General features: G+C 42.4%; 2 protein-coding genes across 2 annotated transcripts in view; one reads left to right on the forward strand and one right to left on the reverse strand.

Annotated features, from left to right (window-relative positions):
- LOC106593996 (RING finger protein 150) overlaps positions 1 to 13934 on the reverse strand; it is a 34520-nt gene extending 20586 nt beyond the window's left edge. The window contains exons 1-2 of the mRNA XM_045722806.2: positions 13213 to 13934; positions 767 to 1017 (exon numbers count right to left, since the gene is read on the reverse strand). Coding sequence (XP_045578762.1) covers positions 767 to 1017; positions 13213 to 13669 — 708 coding nt within the window. The 5' untranslated portion in view covers positions 13670 to 13934. The remainder of the gene's footprint in view (positions 1 to 766; positions 1018 to 13212) is intronic.
- Positions 13935 to 22973: 9039 nt separating this feature from the next.
- LOC123744192 (TBC1 domain family member 9) overlaps positions 22974 to 24508 on the forward strand; it is a 29350-nt gene continuing 27815 nt past the window's right edge. Inside the window, exon 1 of the mRNA XM_082978441.1 lies at positions 22974 to 23918. Coding sequence (XP_082834567.1) covers positions 23798 to 23918 — 121 coding nt within the window. The 5' untranslated portion in view covers positions 22974 to 23797. The remainder of the gene's footprint in view (positions 23919 to 24508) is intronic.

Raw genomic sequence — 24508 nt, forward strand, 5'->3', positions numbered from 1 at the left:
CCAAAAAGTTTATTCAGCTGTCCCCATAGGAAAACCCTTTGAAGAACAATTTTTGGTTCCATGTAGAACCCTCTGTAGAAAGGGTTCCACATGCAACCCAAAAGGGTTACCTGGAACCAAAATAATTCTCCCTGCAACCAAAAGGGTTCTTCAAAGAGTTCTCCTATGGGGACATCCGAAGAACCCTTTAAGGTTCTAGATAGCACCTTTTTTTCTAAGAGTGTGGGCCACGGTGTGTGCATTGACTACACGGTCCAACAGGACTACACGGTTGGCGGTCCAACAGGTTTCCGCTAGCAAATCCAGCTGTTGCGCTATTTTTAACTTTGGCCTTCATTTCTGGAAGAAAAAACCAGGGGAAGGTTTGGAGAAGACGAATCACCTCAGAGAAAAGCAACTGCTCCACATATAGATATAGAAAAAGTATGTTCATACTGTGGTCAAACTGTTAGATTCCGCTGTCATTACAGAACCTGGTTGCGGTCACGAGCGTTGGCATATCTGAACCGCTGTATATAGTAGAAGACAACCTGTGTGTGATCAGAGACAACACACTGAAATACAGTAGGATGACTTTACCAACCATGTGTTTATGTTATAATCCCTTCAGATGGTTGGTTATAATGCTACACTCACTCTGTGCCTCACATTGACCTGGTACCCCCTGTATATAGCCTCGTTATTGTTATTTGGGGGGTTATTTGGGGGGGGGGGGGGGGGGGGTGTACAAATGACTACATTCATGTGTCTGTACAGTGAACCGTACCTGATTGCGGTCGCGAGCGTTGGCGTATCTGAACCGCTGTATGTAGTAGAAGATGAGCCATGCCAGGGAGATGATCATCAGGACGATGAAGGAGATGGAGACGAACACCACCGACGTTCTGCTCACATACTTCTGAAGGTTCCTCGTTCCTATGGTGATGTGCACGGTCACCGTGACGTTGCGTTCTAGTAGAGCGGCGATCTCCCGACCCTTGGGTTCCGGAATCATGATCGCCACGATATCCCCCGTACCTGTTGGAATAGGAATTTCCAGATGAACAAAAAGAAGAGCAGTCGTTGGTAAAGTCAATCAAAATATCTATCCGGTTTATTAAAAGTTGCAAAAGGGAGACATTTCTAGAACAGAGCAGAGAAAATGTCTAAAAAGGGTCTCTTGGAGACGGTACATTCTAAATCACACAGCACCAAATGTTGTGTGAACACCAGGCTGGTAGGAAGTCAAGACAAACAGGCTGGGACTTTGTCAGCTGCTACAAAATGTATCCAACCAACTATTGTAAATATGTTGTAGTTCATTGGAAATAAACTTAATAAAGGACCTGTTGAGACAACCTACACATCCATATGTGACAATATTTTCTTTTGTATGGGACAGAGATCTGCAACATGTAGCTCTGGGACTGCATGTGGAGCTTTGATTGCTCCTTTTGGCTTCATTTGATCCCATTCATTTGTATGGGATTTGAAACCTCTCTGTGGAGGTATCAAACCCCTATTGTGTATCAGGGTTGAGCTAAACTATAAATAACCTGTATTCACAGAACACTGTCTGTAGAACACAGTGAGTAATTAGCATTAGGCTAGCCTACTGGGAGTTCATTCAGGCAGAGACAGGACGCAGAGCTAACAAAACAAACCCCTGACTCTCCATGTCTGGGTCAGAGCAATGTGGCCCTGTTCAGAAGTGAGAAAATGTTACAGATTTAGAACAAATCTGTATCTGTTGAACAGAAATGATTTGTCTGTCACAGAGTAAGGAATCATATCAGCTCTATTCATTAGCTGACATTTCTATCAGCAACGTTTTGAACATTTCACGTCACTGGTGTCACAATACCAGACCGCTTTCATACACAGTCCAATTGACAATTAGGTCAGACCCAGCTGCCACTAAAAAGGTTTGATCGGTAACTCATTTGGGGTCAAACAAAGTACAACCCCCCCCCCCCCAGACACTCTACAAGGGAACATAATTTCATAGCAAAGCCATTAGTTCAGACCACCAGATAGTCAACAGAGTGGAAAATTGTAACCACCAAGGATATTTTAACACTTTCACAACCGAGTTGAAGGTTGTTGAGTTGGATGTTATCAAGGTCATGGACAACAGAAGTGCCACTTTAACACGTTGTGTTTTAACACTTCAGTTAACTCCTTTCAGAGTTGAAACCAGCAAGTTCTAACAGGGCCTCCCACCAGACATTATTCTCATCCTCACCTCTCAGCTAGCCCCTCTCCCTATGACCTGTGACCTGACACTTCACACAATCCTCAACTGTCACACCAAAAGACACTATAGCTTCTATACACCCTTTCTTCACACAGAAAATTATAATTACAGTGATAAAATATCCTTCAAGTAGGCTAAGTCCTAAACTAACACATTAAATAACACAATCGATTCCCCTGAAGATTTCAAAATGGCCGCCATTCACGTTCATAAGAAGCAGGCCAAAAAGCTTCATCCGAGTGCCTTAACTTGCAGCTACAGTATGTACTGCCTATCTGTCTATCGGACACGGACACACTTTAACCACTGACTGAAGCATTGGGAGGTGAGAGTGATAGATAGGAAGTATAGCCTATCAGAGGTGTCTGAGTGGTTTAAAATCCCAGACAAGAGATTACACTCCATGGACACTCCATCTGCAGCCACACATTGAGTTGGGATGATGTCTGTGTCGTCAAGGGCCTAAGTGACTCAGTAGCCTTTGTAACTCGGTGACATCATTTCCTCTAGGACTCTGCGGCCTTGTTACCGTGGCGTCTGTGCGGAGCCACAGGAACACAGAAGCCCCAGGGTGCTTCACTTCTTCACTCCATCTATCAGTAATTTCTAAAGGAGAGGCTCGTTCACTCTGCCATCACCTCCGCCCGGGCAGCCCGCCAGCCACAGGGCATTGTGGGATACCCTCGGCACCCGGCGGAGGTCTGAGAGTGGCCAAGGCCATTATATCACCATACCCTGGGGATGGATAGAGAGAGAAAGAAAAAGAGAGAGAGCGAGCGAGAGGAAAGTTGGCACCTAGCAGGTGGCAACACCATATTATCACTGCAGAACAGACATAAACAGGTTGGAAAAAGCTGTGACTAAAGAAATAAAAGTAGCTGCAAAACTTTTAGCCCAAGAAAGACACAAAGCAAGCAGCAAGGCATTCAAAAATGGATGACTCAGTCAACCCACTCATTAATGAATTCTGGATTAGAAAAGGAACAATGGACTTTACTCCAGAGACTGAAATATATTCACTAACAAATGCGGATTTAAAACCGCCAAAAGATTGGCATACGACACAGTCGGCGCGTCCATGAGGCTAGGAGCTAAGCTTCCCCTAAAGTAAATTGGCAAAATTATATAGCCTAATTATCTTACTCCTGTCGATGCAGAAACTCATAAAATAATTTCAAATAAGCTACTACACTAGAAAGCATGATTTGGCCAGAGAGGATCATTAGCTTCTTTAAAAACATATAAGCTGTGGATCCTCGTAAAACTGACTATCCTACCGATCCTTGACTTCGGCAATGTCATTTACAAAATAGCCTCCAACACTCTACTCAGCAAACTGGATGCAGTCTATCACAGTGCCATCCGTTGGCTGGCCCTCGCTTCATATTCGTCGCCAAACTCACTGGCTCCAGGTCATCTATAAGTCTTTGCTAGGTAAAGCCCCGCCTTATCTCAGCTCACTGGTTGCCATAGCAGCACCCACCCGTAGCACGCGCTCCAGCAGGTATATTTCACTGGTCACCCCCAAAGTCAATTCCTCTTTTGGCCGCTTTTCCTTCCAGTTCTTTGCTGCCAATGACTGGAACAAATTGCAAAAAATCACTGAAACTGGAGACTCATATCTCCCACTCTAACTTTAAGCACCAGCTGTCAGAGCAGCTCACAGATCACTGCACCTGAACATAGCCCATCTGTAAATAGCCCCTCCAACTACCTCATCCCCATACTGTTATTTATTTTAATAAATTGCTCCTTTGCACCCCAGTATCTCTAATCTATCACTCCAGTGTTTAATTGCTAAATTGTAATTATTTTGCCACTATGGCCTATTTATTGCCTTACCTCCCTTATCTTACCTCATTTGCACACATTGTTTATAGACTTTTCTATTTTGTTATTGACTGTATGTTTGTTTATTCCATGTGTAACTCTGTGTTGTTGTTTGTGTCGCACTGCTTTGCTTTATCTTGGCCAGGTCGCAGTTGTAAATGAGAACTTGTTCTCAACTGGCCTACCTGGTTAAATAAAGGTGAAATAAAAAAAAATGTAAACATTATTTTAAACCGCATTGCCTACAGTCAGAAAGCGCCGCAATTTGGGCAGCGCGCCTGGCAAATACCCACATAGATGATTGTTGAGTTGCGAATGTCAGTGAAAAGTAGAAGCCCAGCCAGGCATATCGCAATATTTCAAAATACAATTGAAGGAAAATATCATTTGGAAAGCAAATGTCTATTGCTGTAAAGAAAGGACAATGAAAAGACTAATGTCTTTTAGTTATCAAAATTCTCAATTTAATTGAGTGAACAGTATACTATCTTATTAGCACCAGCTGAACGTATGGGTCATATTCCCGGTGAGTGTGCATATTCACTCTTTCATGGTTGGGTTAGTGCTACTTGAAAGTTAGTTTTTGGACAATAATGTCCTCCTCCAGGTTAGATGAACGTCATAATTGTATGTGTCTACCCTTCTCATAGGACGATTAGATGGATCAAACAACATCGTTTTAATTGATCTGTTTGTCAGTGTCAGCAGAGTAGGCTACTCTGTCATTTTTGTTGTATTAAAAAAAGATTCTGCTAATGTCTCCAGTCATATAAAGTGTAGTAGAATTGCATGAAGTGTTCATAAAAGAACAAGATGTTCCTGTGCAAAGAAAGAAGAAATGTATCTGTCTCAGCCTCCAGTTTTTATGCTGCAGTAGTTTGTGTCGGGGGGCTAGGGCCAGTCTGTTATATCTGGAGTATTTCTCCTGTCTTATCCGGTGTCCTGTGTGAATTTAAGTATGCTCTCTCTAACTCTCTCTCCCTCTCTTTCTCTCTTTCTTGGAGGACCTGAGCCCTAGGACCATGCCTCAGGACTATCTGGCCTGATGACTCCTTGCTGTCCCCAGTCCACCTGGCCGTGCTGCTGCTCCAGTTTCAACTGTTCTGCCTGCGGCTATGGAATCCTGACCTGTTCACCGGACGTGCTACCTGTCCCAGACCTGCTGTTTTCAACTCTCTAGAGACAGCAGGAGCGATAGAGATACTCAATGATCGGCTATGAAAAGCCAACTGACATTTACTCCTGAGGTGCTGACCTGTTGCACCCTCGACATCCACTGTGATTATTATTATTTGACCGTGCTGGTCACCTATGAACATTTGAACATCTTGGCCATGTTCTGTTATAATCTCCACCTGGCACAGCCAGAAGAGGACTGGCCACCCCTCATAGCCTGTTTCCTCTCTAGGTTTCTTCCTAGGTTCTGGCCTTTCTAGGGAGTTTTTCATAGCCACAGTGCTTCTACACCTGCATTGCTTGCTGTTTGGGGTGTTAGGCTGGGTTTCTGTACAGCACTTTGAGATATCAGCTGATGTAAGAAGCGCTTTATAAATACATTTGATTTGATATAGCCTACAGCCATGCATTCAATGATTAAGTTATATTATTATTAGCCTAAATTATGACTATCCAATCTACTCATCACATTAGGAATAGTAGGCTATTTTACATAAGTCTGGAAATATGATGATGCATGGGAATGCTTTATTATAAAGGTGCATTTTTCTGGTGAAAATTTGCTTCCCCAAACTTGAAACTCACACGCAGCCTATGGGATACGGCATGGCATGCACGGTATGCTAATTTCCCTTGGCAGAGTTGCATGACTCACATCTGCACGGGTCTAGCTAACAGTGAGAATAGGTAAAAATACAGTGGGTGAAAGAGGGTGGTCAAAGGACAGAGGGAAGAGATGGAGGAGACAGAATACAACTCTTGTTTCTCTGTTCTCTCGGTCGGTCGCCATGGCGCCCAGTTTCATGACGTGGTCCTGGAAATAAATCCTCAAGGTGTGTGTGTGTGTGTGACGCAGGGACTGATCCCTCATGGACAGCACACATTTCATATGGGAAAGGCGCAATGCATTATTATGCTCATAAATCTCCATATGTAACTAGTCAGTCGTAAGAGACATACAGCCACAGGTTTATGGAGAGAAAGGAGAGCAGATCAATAGATCATCTACATAATAATAATAATCTTTACTAGCCAAACTCTTCGTATGGGTCCAAAAGCTGCACTCTTGAAGCTTTTTCTCATAGGCGTATTGTCTTGAAATGGAAGTTAAAGGGGTATTGGCAAAGTGTGCTTTTTTTCGGCTTCAGATTGCCTAATTCTTTCCAAAAAACTAAAACGACTAGACTAAATCTAATAATACACAGCATTCTAATGAAATAAGCGCATCAGGAACGAAGAGCTCTGGAGCCAATGTCCTGGCATAGATGGGGCCTAAATCACATTGTGATGTAACAGTGCACAATGGGTAGTAGGCTGCATATAGGGTTTACACACAGCAAGGCACAATACATTAGGTCCAAGGACGTCACATATAGGCCTATATGCAAACAAGCGCACACACACAGTTGGCTGAATTAGCAACGAGCGTCGCAGCAGCACCATGGTGTGTTCATACATAACTGTTAAGGGTAGCCCCTCCTAATGCAATCAGCGGCACAATCACCGGCAGAAAAACAAGGCTGTGTGTGCACGGTAAACAGATCTCCCGGCCGCTAATACTATTACGTTAACACTGAGCCCTACACCCTGACAAACGCTACACAGCTTCAAAAAAACATCATGGGCTTGCTAACCTAACCAGATACCCCTCAACTGATATGCATTAAAAAAAACTGCCTGGACATGAGGGCACAATCCAACATGGATGCCAAAAGTTTAGTAGCAACACATGGCCTCAAGGAGTGGATTAACTTCTTCGCCTCTATGAGCCTTGAGAACAATATGACCATGGTTGCTTTTGCACACTGGCCATGCTTCAGCTGTTAAGTATGAGATCTTAAGTAGGTAGCGCAGAGTAGACTCAAGGTTTTAGCCATCTTTACCATCTGGGTGGGATTTTGGATTACATAGACTGGTCCCTGATCTGTTTGTGCTGTCTTGCCAACTCCTACGGTCATAGTCACGTCAATAACCATAGGAGTTGGAAAGACACTACAAACAGATCTGGGACCAGGCTAGAAATTGCAACCCAGATGAAGGAGACAAGAATACAGACACAAAGATATTCCACAAAGGGCAAGATGTCATACACATTTTATCACCACTGTCTGCAAGTAGTTGGAAAATCCATTTCATTTAGAGAGAGAGAGAAAGAACAAGAAAACTGAAATAGCTGCTTCTAAAACTCAAAGCAGTGTGTATTATCAACCGATGGCCTGACAGAGGCTGAACTGGACCAAAATCTCTCCTCTTTGCAGACACCCTTTAGCAAGAATGGTGCATAATAAGCCAGGGTGGTGCATAATAAGGAAAGCCAGGTGGAATAGAGAGCGAGTGATTTTTAGAGGAAGGGCGCTAACCTGTTTAGTGCTGCTGAGGATTAGCTTTTGCTAGCAGCCTTGAGGGCAGCATAACCTGCTGTGTAGTGGATAATAGTATATGGTTAGCTGTAATTAAACAGCACAAATCCTTATTCAATATCAACGGTGTTAGTCTGTCCAGCGAAACTTTGCATAAAAATATCAAATAATTAATACATGTAGCCACCAAAATTTGCATAGCCAATATGGCCGATAAAACAACTGCCTAAAAAACCATGGTCAGGAAAGAAAAACTGAAAGGGTCTGGCAGAGGGAGGGAGCCACGTCATACAGTAATCTAGTGATTCATTCCAGCTCTCAGAAAATGTCCTCCACATGCTCATTGCTCTCCCTCCGTATAAAAGCCAGACTGCAAATGTCAAGTCTTTCATAAAGATCAGCCCTGATAGGATTCATATGTGTCCTGTCCACACAGAGGTCTGAGTGTTCTCATACAAAAAGGCCTTGTATGCTTTCTTTGTCACAGGTGGGGCCAACCTAATTAAGATGAGAGAGAGAACAAGATTCTTGGCTCTCAGTTACCCTGGCCGATACAGTCCACTTCTGTTGGCTCACCGAGAAGAAGACTGTTCTTTCTCTCGCTTTCTTTAAGTCCCCCTTTCCCTCATCATTGCTCTCTCTCTCTCTCTCTCCCCATCTCTGTCTGTTCGTCTCAGGGCTGGGAGTATGAGTCTTAGCAGCCCCAGAAATAGCACAGTCTCCTCTTTTCCGTAGGTACCCAGGGACTGCCGGCCCACTGTACCCTCTCAGCAGGAAGGGTGTGTGTGTGTGTGTGTGTGTGTGTGTGTGGTGTGGCTAGTATCCACATGCTTCCCAGACAAAATAGTTTGGAAGAGTTAGTGCATATATAATGCCAACTTTTTGTGATGTTTTTGTTCACTTCAGTTGTTCAGGCATACAACCATTTTTTTGGAGGCAAGCCGAAGTCAGTAGCCGAAGTCTACGCCCCTTCGTCGGTGATTGGTCAATAGTAGGGATTCTTCAATAAAGTCTGTTGTCATTCAACAAGAGATGACTCATTTTCATGCAAAAAATTAAATAAGAGACAAATACTGCACCAAACATCTTAGTTAGATGTAAAATTGCGAGACTAAGATCTCCTCAGCAAAAACTTCAAAATGAATAACAGATTTCTTAAGTTATCTTAGATTAATTTGGACTATTTTGAAGAAGTGTATACTGGCGTCTCAAATTTGACAAAAAATACTATCCCCGCTTTTTTCTCATTTTTCAAGTGAGGGTCTTTTAAGGGAGTATACAAGCACACTTGTTCGGTTCGCCTAGCCGACCTCGGCGCCAGCCGAACTGAAGAATGCTGACACCTTAACAGACACATCTCCTGGGCCAGTGCCAGCCAAGCAGGAAGGGACCCGATGGGGGTATCAGAGAGCTCGCCAGGGATAGCCACCCACCCCCCAAACCCCTCTCCTCGGCTGGCCCCATGTGTCTGAGGCATCTGGTAGGGCCTTCCATCATCTCTCCTCACTTCCCCATTAGGAGCCAGCATGCTGGCACGCCACTGTCCAGTCCAGGAGATGATGCAGATAGGGCTTGGAATCTGTCAGAGACTGCCAGTGAATGTGAACAAAGGGGTTTATGTGAATGTAATTACATGTTGTGGTCCACATGGCGTAATCCTCAGTTAAAAGAAGCAAAAACGTCCGCAATGGTAACCATTCCATTGACGCCAACCCTCATGGCAACCCGATCACCTGCACAGCTTGGATGCCCATACAGACAGACACCACTCTGTACTGGTTAGAGGAGGTGTGTCAGTGCTTTTGCAGCAGGCTAATGCAGTTTGGCAGCATGCTAACAGGGTGATTGGCTGACCGGCAGTGCATAACCTATTGTGAAAGGAGGGTGCTACATTTTACAGCACGTCGTCAAACCAGTCGCACAGTCAGGTTGTGTTAAGATACAGACATGGTTTGTTTAGTTTCAATCCATTAGCATGATCTGTCTCAGTAAACAGAGATACAGTAAAAGACAAAGGAGCGTAGCCGAGCTCAAAACGCATGTGGGCAACCATACACACACACACACACACACACACACACACGTCAGAGTCATACAGTGCATTTGGAAAGTATTCAGACCCCTTGACTTTTTCAAATTTTTGTTACATTACAGCCTTATTCTAAAATTGATTAAATCGTTTTTTTCCCCCTCATCAAACACAATACACCATAATGACAAAGCAAAAACAGGTTTTTAGAATTTTTGCAAATACATACATATATATATATAAAAGAAAACTGAAATATCACATTTACATAAAAGTCTTCAGAGCCTTTACTCAGTACTTCATGAAGCATCTTTGGCAGCAATTACAGCCTCAAGTCTTCTTGGGTATGACGCTACAAGCTTGGCACACCTGTATTTGGGGAGTTTTCCCCCCATTCTTCTCTGCAGATCCTCTCAAGCTCTGTCAGGTTGGATGGGGAGCGTCGCTGCACAGCTATTTTCAGGTCTCTCCAGGGATGTTCGATCAGGTTAAAATCCGGGCCCTCCTGGCAGGGCCACTCAAGGACATTCAGCGACTTGTCCCGAAGTCACTCCTGCATTGTCTTGGCTGTGTGCTTAGGGTCATTGTCCTGATGGAAGGTGAATCTTCACCCCAGGCTGAGGTCCTGAGTGCTCTGGAGCAGGTTTTCATCAAGGATCTCTCTGTACTTCACTCCTATCGTCTTTGCCTCAAACCTGACTAGTCTCCCAGTCCCTGCCGCTGAAAGACATCCCCACAGCATGATGCTGCCACCACCATGCTTCACCGTAGGGATGGTGCCAGGTTTCCTCCAGACGTGACGCTTGGCATTCAGGCCAAATAGTTCAATCTATGTTTCATCAGACCAGAGAACCTTGTCATTTTCCTTTTATTGAGGAGTGGCTTCCGTCTGGCCACTCTACCATAAAGGCTTGATTGGTGGAGTGCTGCAGAGATGGTTGTCCTTCTGGAAGGTTCTCCATCTCCACAGAGGAACTCTAGAGCTCTGTCAAGGCCCTTCTCCCCCGATTGCTCAGTTTGGCTGGGTGGCCAGCTCTAGGAAGAGTCTTGGTGGTTCCAAACATCTTCCATTTAAAAATTATGGAGGCTACTGTGTTCTTGGGGACCTTCAATGCTGCAGACATTTTTTGGTACCCTTCCCCAGATCTGTGCCTCAACACAATCCTGTCTTGGAGCTCTACGGACAATTCCTTGGACCTCGTGGCTTGGTTTTTTCTCTGACATGCACTGTCAACTGTGGAACCATATATTGACAGGTGTGTGCCTTGCCAAATCATGTCCAATCAATTGAATTTACAACAGGTGGACTCCAATCAAGTTGTAGAAACATCTCAAGGAGGATCAATGGAAACAGGATGCACCTGAGCTCAATTGAGTCTCATAGCAAAGGGCCTGAATATTTTTCTAAATAAGGTGTTTTTTATTTGTAATAAATTGGCAAAACAAATATAAAAACCCATTTTCGCTCTTGTCATTATGGGGTATTGTGTGTAGATTGCTCAGGAAAACAAAATATTTAATACATTTAATACATTTTAATAAAATGTGGAAAAAGTCAAGGGGTCTGAATACTTTCCGAGGTACTGTATATGAAGACTAGACTGCATGTGAAAAGATAAGGAATGTGGAGAGAAGGTATGGATCATGGATGATCAGGGATAGAGATGAGAGGAGGAGGGTGTTTTGTGTTGGACTCATAAGATGCCCGAACCCTAGGTTTCTCCTAAGACCTTTTCACCGTTGGTGCAAGTTTACAGAGTGGCCAGAGCCCACCACCACCAAACTGTCACTTGCAGAGCTAGGGGGGCCTACCCAGCCTAGATATGAAAGAGAGCGGTCTACAGTGGAAACTTGGCAGCCAGTTAACACCAGTTTTGTCTATTAAAGCCTTCTCTGCTGGCTCCAGTATTGGAGACGGAAACACCTTCGACTGAGGGATAACATACCCAACTGATTAAAATGTCCATTGGATGTGCTTGGGGGGGAACGGCTGACTCAGATATTCCCATGGACAGACTCTCCAAGCTGGCTCATCTTAAACATGTCCACCCACCACTACGCTGTGATAGTTAAATTAAAAGCACGCCACGAAATCAGATGTCTAAGAAAAGTTGTCATAGTAACTGCCGCTTTCTGTAGATGTTCAAGTCAAGGCAAACAGAGATTACTCAATTAGTAAGTTTGAATTAGTCTGTCGACCCCATTAATACACTAAGTGTATTTATGGTATTTCAGTGTCACCATTGAATTGGATAGGTTTTATGAAAACAATCACTCTTCTACATGCACACACACACTAAGTTGACAGAAGCTGTACCAATATGGATTGCCATTTGGATCTCTTGCAAAGCAGGAATCAGTTTTACAACCCAAAAATTGAAATAATTTTGGGATGAAATCGTAACTGTGCTAAATCCTTCTTCCATTAATATTTATGTCCACCTAAAACTAAAATCCTCCTACTTCCTGCCCCCTCTGCTCCTCTTTGTCCTTGATTCTTTCCTACATGGCTCAGGGTGAGAGCAGGAGAATTGTAAAAAACAAAATATATATATATATATATATATATATATATATATTCATCTCCCTTCATGTGTACTGATTGGAACATACTTGACAAGTGAAAACAATAATGGTGGAAGCTCATCATGAAGCTGGCTTTCACCTGGTGAGTTGTCAGTGCTGAAGAAGGACAGGGAGCGAGGTGAGGTCAGATTTTGATGCGGTAAAGAATGAGCCGGAGAGAGAAATTACAGGAGAACTCTTTAGTTTACACAACAGCCTCAGCCTGGTCTGAGCCAGTACCATGCCAACCCCTGACTCAACATTTGGCCCAGTTCAGAATCAGTAAGAATTAGATATGCATTACAATTAGATATAGGCTAAAATGTAAAGGGAATGTGTAGGATATCCCAATGCAGTCAGGGAAACATGCATCAATAGTCTATACGAGCCAGGTGGATACAACTCCCAGAGTGTCATGGTGAGTTCATGCATGGGCTATGTAGCATAATATCAACATATATATTTTACACAAGGGGCCCATTCCCTTAAAAAGTAGGCCTGCAATCCAAAATCTAGTTTTGTGGAGAAAAGTTGTTCATTGATAATTATCACACAGCTAGGAGGAATAAGGAGTGATGCCGGTTTACTATTGAATTATAACACTGTAATACATGATCAGTTCACCAAACAATTGTCTTGAGAGACAATGATACATCAAAATGGTTTAGGGTTTGAGGACTGCATTGAGCTTACATCTTGTTATGATTTGCACTTGTAGGCACAACTGGCAGCAAATGGACAATGTGCTTCTTTGTTGATTAGTTCAATATATAATAGTGAGTTTGACCGTTTTGAGCTTGTAGCTTACTGACATGAATGCCTTGCCAGTCTTCAACAGCCTAAAACAATGTGTGCCATTGCCATAACGACATGATAAGAGGGCAGAGCACTTGTAAACTGTCACCAAGTCACAACAGTGACAAGTACAGTGTCTCATACAAGTGATACAGTGCATCGCATACAGTCATGTAAGCTTGATAAGTATGTTGCATTGCTTCGCCGAAAGTGTAGTTTACCTTGATGAGGCATTGTTATGGTATCGTTGACATTAGTGGAGCCCACGTTATAAATTATGACTGCAGAAGCGTTGTGGAGTGCAGCGACGTTGCGAATTTTATCTCTGAATGTACAATTGCCTGCAGCTATCAACGCCATCCAAGCACTGTTTTGATAAGGCAGGGGATACTTAACGTTCGGGTCGCAAGCTTGTCTCTCTTGCAAAAGCAAAGGCATCAACACTTGCCCTCTTGCTTCTTTCTTGGGGGAGTGCTCGCCATATCTTCCACACTCAGTCTTCTCTGTTTTGATTTCTGAAGTCACGGGATCCACATAAGTAATGTTGACAAACGCGGTGTACCATTCTTCTTTCTCCGCCACCGTAAAGTCCAGGCACAGCAAATGCACGAAGCAAAAGGATAGCAGCCATGTTGAGAGAGCTAGACTGCGGCAGGCTTGGATGAGGGACATTGCCATGTTCAGTCCGAGGATATAGCGAGTGTTTCCCTCTCCACCAAGCCTAAAAGCTGCCTCTCGCTGGTAGCCTCCCCCCCCCCTTTCCAAGCTCGACGACTACGATTTCAGACTACCCTGAAGTTGAAATACTTGAAAAGTGATGCAGCAAACCAACTGGTTGTTGACAGAAATGTTTTTAAACAGTTGGTTGTAGTCGTGCTTCTCCACCCTGCCTACTGCTACCTAAGCGACTGGCCTGCAATGTTGTTGTCAGTCAGCTGTGCGCGCTGGCCAAGCTTTCTTAAACATGTGACCTGGGCGGGGATCACGAAGATAGTCGAACCTGTCCCCCATAGTAAAAGCTAGTGTTCGGCTATACAGGGATCGGTAATAGGCGACCGCGAATTATTTATTTTCGCCCAACAAAGTTGTTAGTAAAAAAAAACAAATATATATATATATATATATATATATATACTACCGGTCAAACGTTTTAGAGGGTCAAGGGTTTTTCTTTATTTTGACTATTTTCTACATAATAGTAGGGAAGACATCACAACTATGAAATAACACATATGGAATCATGCAGTAACCAGAAAAGTGTTAATCAAATCATAATATATTTTATATTTGAGATTCTTCAAATAGCCACCCTTTGCCTTGATGACCGCTTTGCACACGCTTGGCATTCTCTCAACCAGCTTCACCTGGAATGCTTTTCCAACAGTCTTGAAGGAGTTCCCACATATGCTGAGCACTTGCTGGATGCTATTCCTTCACTCTGCTGTCCGACTCATCCCAAACCATCTCAATTTGGTTGATGTCAGGAGATTGTGGAGGCCAGGTTATCTGATGCAGCACTCCATCACTCTCCTTCTTGGTAAAATAGCCCTTCACAGCCTGGAGGTGTGTTGGGTTATTGTCCTGTTGAAAAACAAATTGTAGTCCCACTAACCCCAAACCAGATGAGATGGCATATCTACAGAATGCTGTGGTGGCCATACTGGTTACGTGTGCCTTGAATTCTAAATAAATCACAGACAGTGTCACCAGCAAAGCACCATCACACCACCACCTCTATGCTTTACGGTGGGAAATACACATGCGGAGATCATCCGTTCACCCACACCGCGTCTCACAAAGACACGGCGGTTGGAACCAAAAATCTCCAATTTGGACTCCAGACCAAAGAACAAATTTCCACTGGTCTAATGTCCATTGGTCGTGTTTCTTGGCCCAAGCAAGTCTCTTCTTCTTATTGGTGTCCTTTAGTAGTTTCTTTGCAGCAATTCAACCATGAAGGCCTGATTCACACAGTCTCCTCTGAACAGTTGATGCTGAGATGTGTCAGTTACTTGAACTCTGTGAAGCATTTATTTGGGCTTCAATTTCTGAGGCTGGTAACTCTAATGAACTGATCCTCTGCAGCAGAGGTGACTCTGGGTCTTCCATTCTTGTGGTGTTCCTCATGAGAGCCAGTTTCATCATAGCGCTTGATGGTTTTTGGGATTGCACTTGAAGAAACTTTCAAAGTTCTTGAAATTTTCTGGATTGACTGATTTTTATGTCTTAAAGTAATGATGGACTGTCATTTCTCTTTGCTTATTTGAGATGTTCTTACTATAATATGGACTTGGTCTTTTACCAAATAGGGCTATCTTCAGTATATACACCCCCCCCCCCCCCCCCCCCCCACACACACACACACACACACACACACACCTTGTCACAACACAACTGATTGGCTCAAACGCATTAGGAAGGAAATTAATTCCACAAATGAACTTTTAAGAAGGCACACCTGTTAATTGAAATGCATTCCAGGTGACTACCTCATGAAGCTGGTTGAGAGAATGCCAAGAGTGTGCAAAGCTGTCATCAAGGCAAGGGGTGGCTATTTGAAGAATCTCACATATAAAATATATTTTGATTTGTTTTACACTTTTATGGTTACTACATGATTCATGACGTGTTATTTCATAGTTTTGATGTCTTCACCATTATTCTACAATGTAGAAAATAGTCAAAATAAAGAAAAACCCTTGAATGAGTAGGTGTTTGAAAACTTTTGACCGGTATATATATATATATATATATATATATATATATATATATATATATATATATATATATATATATATATATATGCTTGCAATATGTAATCACAATATTTACCCAGCAGAGGGCAATGTTGTTTACACACACACACACAATTTACATTGGGGGTTTTGAATTACAGCTTAATATTGTCAAGACACATTGCAGAAAAATAACATGCTCATAGCCGTGGGTCTGTGACCTGTAATCAAGTAAACATTGCCCTCTGCTGGGTAAATATTGTGATTACATCTTGCAAGCAGTTCTTCACGTTGGCCTCAAGAGAGCACTGTATCCTACGACATGTCCGTCATCATGCCAGCCTTTGGAAGAGAGAATACAGGATTAGTGCGTCATAGGCCCTACATACGTCCCAATTAATCACATTCTTTCCAATGAAAGGAAGTCTAGATAAATACAGTCTAATAATAGTTTTACATGAACTCAAATCAAATGTTATCTGTCACACGCTTTGTAAACAACAGGTGTAGACTAACAGTGAAATGCTTAATTACTTCACTTAGCAACTATGCAGAAAGAAAGAAAATAGAGGAATAATAGAAAGTAAAACACGTAATAATAAAACAAATAATAAATACACAATGAGTAATGATATACCCAGGGTACTAGTACCGAGTCAATGTGCAGGGGTACGAGGTAATTGAGGTAGATATGTACATATAACTAGGAATAAAGTGACATATAATAAACAGTAGTATATACTACATGTACATACAGTGTGTGTATGTTTGTGTGATAACCAGCTATAATTAGACCCAGGAACATGTACAATACATGACAAGGGCTAATAGATATCACACACACACACAAACTGTGAATAAGAAACCCTGCTATATGTATTTTAGTGTAAACAGCAACCCCATGAACAGAGACAGTATATTATTATATGCATTGAACTGTATTCTGGAAGGTTCAATAAGTATTTCTAAGTGTCAAGCTTATCATGTTAGGGCATCTGACCAGCCGGTTGGACTAAAGCAGTGTTGGGGGGGGCTCTGGGTAAATCTACATATCCACACTAGCATACCACCTGAATGCATGCCTAATATGGCTTCATGCTAAGAGATATGTTAGTGTGGATATTGGAACCGAGCCATACAGTCTCAGGCTTGTTGCGTTGCCACTATTGATGTGTAATTATTCTGAACACCCAGAATACTAAACGTTTAATTAACCATGGAGAAATGTAGCCATAAAACAACATGTGCTTCTGTGAAAAATCGGATTGACCAGATATTTCGTGGACACGTTTCTGGACGAGGCTGGATACCAGGAGGATCTGAGAATGACAGACTGTTGTTTAGTACAGTAGCCTCCCCCCCCCACACACACACACACACACACACACACACACACACACACACACACACACACACACACCATTGTGTTCATATAGACAGATGGAGATAGATACAGTAAACCTACATGAGGTCAGATGAGATGGTATATTTCCTCTAGAGAGTATTTTTTTTACAGTAATAATGTGACAGGTTGTTGCATTTCCACAGCACGGCCTTGGGAAGGGAGAGTTCACTGGAAATAACTAGGCCATGTCGCCATCTAATCACTTTCCTTACCGTTTTGAAGTAGGAAACCAAAAGTATTTTATGCCATTGCCATCACATATGAAATGACAAAATCGATTCCATTTGATCTGGATTTGCCAAGACGTAAAACTATTGACGTAATACTTTTGGATTCAATTCAATCAAACCCACAGTGCAGTATTTGCACAAGACCGTATGAATTTGGCCCTCAGTCAGTGGTCAGGTGCCTTGTTAATAGTAAGCAAATTGTGAAATATATATCTCTTACAGTAGCTGACAGCTAGCTGACATTTGTTATGTTGGTATCAGAGACACGGGGGAAGTTTAAGGAAATGACTCAGAACACAGAATGACACAGAACACATCAACAACAGCACAGTTTCTGTTTGTGCCATTCCATGATACTTTGTGGTGGTGTACAGCACCTACACAAAATACCCCATAATGTCAAAGTGGAATTATATTTACAAATCAATTAAAAATGAAAAACTGAAATGTCTTGAGTCAATAAGTATTCAACCCCTTTGTTATGGCAAGCCTAAATAAGTTCAGGAGTAAGAATGTGCTTAACTCACAGAATACAGTAGGTTGCATGGACTCACTATGTGCAATAATAGTGTTTAATACTGCAGTGGACTAAATCAGGGTCACAGTGATTATTGGTAGTCTTAAACAAATCTACATTGAAACAAAGTATATACCTCACACACATGGTTATGGGCTTAAAACAAGTCACCTATACCAGGTCAGATATAGAGTTGATCTATTACATTTTGATTTTGCATCCCAATATTACACTTTATATACATCACAGAAGACTGAAATATAACAAAACTGTTTGACATAGAAACACTGTCATTTGTCTGTTTAAAAAAAAACGTTATTAATAAAACTATGAATAATATTAATAACATTCCACCCATGAGGCCAAATAGTGTGCTTGGTCATTGACTGCAGGAAAGGGCTACAATGATTTTTGAATGCCTACCTCATCTCTGTACCCCACACATACAATTATCTAGGTCCCTTAGTCGAACAGTGAATTTCAAACAGCGCATGCACACTGACACGGTCGCCAGTTGTACGGTGTTTCCTCCGACACATTGGTCATGCTGGCTTCCGGGTTAAGCGAGCAGTGTGTCAAGAAGCAGTGCGGCTTGGCAGGGTCACGTTTCGGAGGATGCATGGCTCTCCACATTAGCCTCTCCCGAGTCCGTATGGGAGTTGCAGCAATGGGACAAGACTAACTACCAATTGGGTATCATGAAAAAGGGGTAAAAACTTTATAAATAAAGCTAGGCACAGACTAAATCCTAGAGGAAAGCCTGGTTCAGTAGTCTGCTTTCCAACAGACACTGGGAGACAAATTCACCTTTTGTCACGTGTGCTCCCTCACCGGCCTCTAGGTCACCAGGCTGCTCGTTATGGCGCACACTCGTTACGCGCACCTGTGCATCGTCAAGACTCATCTGGACCCCATCACTTCCCAATATATGTCACTCCCTTTGGTTCCTTCCCCAGGCGTCATTGTTAATGTTTCTTGTTTTGTATTATGTTCCCTTTATTTTCTTAACACTCACTCCCTGAACTTGCTTCCGGACTCTCAGCGCACATTGTTACACCTTTCAGCAGGACAATAACCTAAAACACAAGGCCAAATATATGCTAGAGTTGCTTACCAAGACAAGATTGAATGTTCCTGAGTTTTGACTTAAATCTACTTGACAGAGCTTAAAGAAATGTTCATTTAAAAAAAAAATTGTACAATCCAGGGGTGCAAAGCTCTGACTTACCAAGAAATACTCCCAGCTGTAATCACTGTCAAAGGGTATTCTAACATGTATTAACTCAGGGGTGTGAATACTTACACTACCGTTCAAAAGGTTGGGGTCACATAGAAATGTCCTTGTTTTTGAAAGAAAAGCACTTTTTTTTGTCCATTAAAATAACATCAAATTGATCAGAAATACAGTGTAGACATTGTTAATGTTGTAAATGACTATTGTAGCTGGAAACGGCAGAGTTTTAATGGAATATCTACATAGGCGTACAGAGGCCCATTATCAGCAACCATCACTCCTGTGTTCCAATGGCACGTTGTGTTAACTAATCCAAGTTTATCATTTTAAAAGGCTAATTGATCATTAGAAAACCCGTTTGCAATTATGTTAGCACAGCTGAAAACTGTTGTTCTGGTTAAAGAAGCTATAAAACTGGCCTTCTTTAGACTAGTTGAGTATCTGGAGCATCAGCATTTGTGGGTTTGATTACAGGCACAAAATGGCCAGAAACAAATAACTTTCTTCTGAAACTTGTCAGTCTTTTCTTGTTCTGAGAAATGAAGGCTATTCCATGCGAGAAATTGCCAAGAAACTGAAGATCTCGTACAACGCTGTGTACTACTCCCTTCACAGAACAGCGCAAACTGACTCTAACTAGAATAGAAAGAGGAGTGGGAGGCCCCGGTGCACAACTGAGCAAGAGAACAGGTACATTAGAGTGTCTAGTTTGAGAAACAGACGCCTCACAAGTCCTCAACTGGCAGCTTCATTAAATAGTACACACAAAACACCAGTCTCAACGTCAACAGTGAAGAGGTGACTCCGGGATGCTGGCCTTCTAGGCAGAGTTCCTCTGTCCAGTGTCTTGTGTTCTTTTGCCCATCTTAATCTTTTCTTTTATTGGCCAGTCTGAGATATGGCTTTTTCTTTGCAACTCCGCCTAGAAAGCCAGGAATTTTAATTAGGAATTTTCTTTTACGGTATCTTTACTTTTACAGAATTATGACAATTGGATACCTTTTCCACCACTGGTTAGAAGTAATAATACAGACAATAACAATAACACATAATCTTCAAACAGGCCGACTGTTCTCCTCTTTCTTCAAGGCTTCACTATTCGACCCGTTTGATCTGCATGTGGTCTTCTCCATTTCTCAAAAGCCCCCTTCATTCCTTGAATGTGGAACAAATCTGTCGATAACCAATAATAAACTGCCCTTTTTGATTTAGGTTCCCTACACCCAGTGGTGGAAAAAGTAGCAGTTGTCAGACTTAAGTAAAAGTATAGATACCTTAATAGAAAGTTCCTCAATTAAAAGTGAAAGTCACCCAGTAAAATACTACTTGAGTAAAAGTCTAAAAGTATTTGGTTCTGAATATACTTAAGTACCAAAAGTAAATGTAATTGCTAAAATATACTTAAACATCAAAAGTCGAAGTGTAAGTATAAATCATTTCAAATTCATTATATTATGCAAAACAGGTGGCACCATTTTCTTGTTTTGAAAATGTACGGATAGCCAGAGGTGGATGACCACGTATTCTCTTGATAAGTGCGTGAATTGGACAATTTTCCTGTTCTGCTAAGCATTCAAAATGTAACGAGTACTTTTGGGTGTCAGGGAAAATTAATGGAGAAAAAAGTACATTATTTTCTTTAAGAATGTAGTGAAGTAAAAGTGAAAGTTGTCAAAAATATAAACAGTAAGGTAAAGTACAGATACCCCAAAAAACCTACTTAAGTAGTACTTTAAAGAAATTGTACTTAAGTACTTTACACCACTGCCTACACCCTAGAAATAGCCTAAATATGACATACACTAACTATGCTATTCTGGGGTGCCTAGGTAGCCTAGCCGTTAAGAGTGTGGGGCCAGTAACTGAATGGTCTCTGGTTTGAATCCCGAGTCGGCAAGATGGAAAAATCTGGTCTTCTGCCCTTGAGCAAGGCAGTTAAACAACAACTGCACCGATGACATTGAATAAGGCAGCCCCTTGCACCTCTCTGATTCAGAGGGGTTGGGTAAAATGAGGAAGACACATTTCGGTTGAATGCATTCAGTTGTGCAGCTGACTAGGTATCCTCCTTTCCTTATTCAGTTATATACTGGGGAAATCCTTACTTTTAGGTGTTTTCTCCTTCAAGGAGTGTTTACCGTAGCACCACTGTCTTGATTTCGGGGTTTTGGCAGCTCACAACAGAACAGGTGCAGGAAAAGGAAGATTTCCTTGGAATGGGAACCCTTGTTTCAGTTCTGCATCCATTTTTTTTAAGGGAAGGACTGCTTCTAAAATGGGGATGTGAGGATGTGTCAGATGCGAAGCTATGGAACAGATCGTTCTGTTTTGGTTCTGTGATGGTAAGAGAAGGCAGGGAGGAAGGCCCTACTGCCAAGCGGAAAGCAGCTCTCCACGATCAACTCAACAATGAAGGGTTTAACTCGACTGGGACTGAGAAAAAAGCTTGAAAGCCTCAATCCCTGATGTCTGCCTGACAGTAAAAAACATTGAAGAAATCCCCATCTCTGTCAGGACAGCTTGTCTCAGTAGGAGATGGAAGTCTAAGCCATTTAAACTGACAACTATTTCAGTAATGGGATTAAAAAAATCTAACTAACTGGTTGGATTAGTTTAGAAAAATGTGTTATATATTTTTGTGTAGCATAACATTTAATCAACTCTACACTTAAACCTAATCCAATTATGAATTAATTTGCCACTCTGCCCACTAAATGGCAGAAAGGTAGGCTTCACTTGAATCCTGCCCTACATTTAAGGTGCTTTTGAGTGACATCAGAAGAAAAGTTGAGGCTAGAAACACAAAAAGTTTTGTATGAAACAGGGTGAAACTTAGGGGGACTTTTCCATCTAGTGGAAGAGTATAAAAGGTATCTTTAGGAAAGAAAAGAGAACAGAGTAAACTTCATTTGGAAATGAGATCTCGTGAACTCAATTACACGTATTTAGGGGGTCCCTTTGAGTCGGCATTATGTCAGTGGGTTTGTTTGTTAGTCCTAAATGTCAAGTTTCCATCCCCCACATCTGTGGATGAAACTGTTCCTCCAGACTATGTACACAAACACTGACTGAACAGAGTCCCTAACACAGCCCCACTGTGGTTACTGGTGAATAGGTGGAGGGTAAAAAAATAGTGCACTATGCACATCTGCTTGTCCCTACCTTCAGCCTCAGTCTAAACCGACAAAAACTGAAAATGTAGCGACATCGGTCTCGTCTCTGCAGCTCCGAAACCCTTTTACTTACTGTGGTCTGTCGAGGGAAAGTCGAAGCAACCTCAGACAAGGTCTCCCACGCGTCGATAGAAGCTGTGAAACCTTGAAGTGCAGTCAGTTTAGCAAAGCTAAACCCACACATGTATATATTGTGTTGTGGAATATAAACCATTTCTATCTCCATCAACTCCCACATATTTACCCAACATGTTGACACACAAACATTTGTTGACTCATGTCTGACAGATGTGTGTGGTGTTGAAGGAACTGATGTTTGAAACTGGATAGGATTGTCGTGTACCTTTTCAGCCCTCTGACTAACTGGGAATTTACAAATTCAACGTTTTCATTCTTAAACACCCCCTTCTCAAGTTAAGAAATCCCAAATGTGTGCGGCATGTCATTGTAAAACCCCTATAGGCTACCCACTGGACATAGGTGTAAGTTATGGCAATTGTATTTGCTTATAAAAATGCTTTGATTATATTTGCATTAAAGAATAAAGTACAGATGACAGAAACCATGGAAACCATTCCAATTGATCCACTAATTGGTACCAGGTGGCAAAAACAACAAATGCAAAACAGCAAGAGCCAGCGGTGACAGTTTTCCGCCTTAAGACAGCTTCGACACCGGATATTTGTAAACAGTAGCCAAGTCATATCGAAGAACAACTTTAGTCATTTGAATTCATATTTTATTACCACGTAGGGCCTAGGCTATAATTTAGCAACCACCTCCCACAAAGTTGACGTAACGATGTGGCCACTCTATGACGCGTGTTGTTGATACGGAGCTGTGCAGTAGCGGCGCTAGAGAGTGGGTTGCATTAAATTACATTGTTGTTCGATGTGGAGGCAGGCAGCATACTAATGTTGGATAGTAGGTTGTAAATAGCTTAGTGGATATAACGTGCTTGTGGGGACATTATTTAGCGTCCAATCATCGCTCATTCTGAAATATCTGACGACCGATGTTACGAGGACTCGTTGGCGGCACCGATATCCACCTGACAGCGGTTACAACACAGATGTTAAACAACAAAGACCGAACCGAAGTGTCGCTCTCAGATCCATCCCTACAGAAATCTGTCAGATTCGGTTGTTTTAATGCGAAAACTGCTTTTGCCACCTAGTAATTGAGTTCCACTGAATGTATTGCACACATTCTTTTTGCATATTTGGCGTGCACAGCTGGAATCCAATCACCTTCTCGCACGCGGCCGTGCATGGAATTTTGGAGAGCGTATTTTATTTTTGCGTGTTTTTAGCGAATAAATAGGCCCTTTATGCTGTCATAGTTCTATACCTACACTGCAACCAAGTTGTCCTTGTCCAATTGTACGTGTTATTCGGTGGACCTGCATCGAGCCTCAGCCACTGGACAGACCGAACCAGCATTCCAGTTCATTTGACAGGCACCGCCTGAATCAGCTGGATTTGATGTGCTTTTAGAATCAACTGGACGAAGATGTGGGTGCACCCTGAAGAGGTGTTGCAGGCGGGTGCGTTGTGGATAACCGAGCGAGCAAATCCCTATTTCATCCTCCAGAAACGCAAGGGCCACGGGGATGGCAGAGGAGGACTAGCGGGTGAGATGCATATAACTGCCTCTGCTTTGCGTCTCTCTCTGTCTCTAAATCATGGGTTATTTTAGCCAAGCATAGCTCAACTCCACGAATGTTCTATCGTCGAGTTAAGATATACTTGGCTAGGATTATTTAACGCTATTACAGCGCTGATGCAAGCAGTGCCAAGCCAAATTATTGTCCCCTGGCCGGGTTTCTCGCTTGGTTTGGGAGATTATTCATGACTCTCAGATGTTTAGTGATGGAGAGAAGATTGCATGTGTAGTGAGGGATAGGGGTCGGTCACTCGGGTATATCAATGGCATGAGGGGACGTAGACCTGTATGAATGAATAGACACGTGACCCTAATAGCCCCTACTTCTATATTTTAGTTATTTAACTAGGCATGTCAGTTAATAACAAATTCTTATTTTACAATGATGGCCTACCCCGGCCAAACCCACCCCTAACCCGGATGACGCTGGGCCAATTGTGCGCCGCCCTGTGAGACTCCCGATCACGGCCGGTTGTGATACAGCCCGAGATCGAACCAGGGTCTGTAGTGACACCGCTAGCATTGAGATGCAGTGCCTTAGGCCGCTGTGCCCTTCGG

Source organism: Salmo salar, chromosome 08 (assembly GCF_965601325.2).
Source record: "Salmo salar chromosome 08, fSalSal1, whole genome shotgun sequence".
Taxonomy (NCBI): Eukaryota; Metazoa; Chordata; class Actinopteri; order Salmoniformes; family Salmonidae; genus Salmo; species Salmo salar.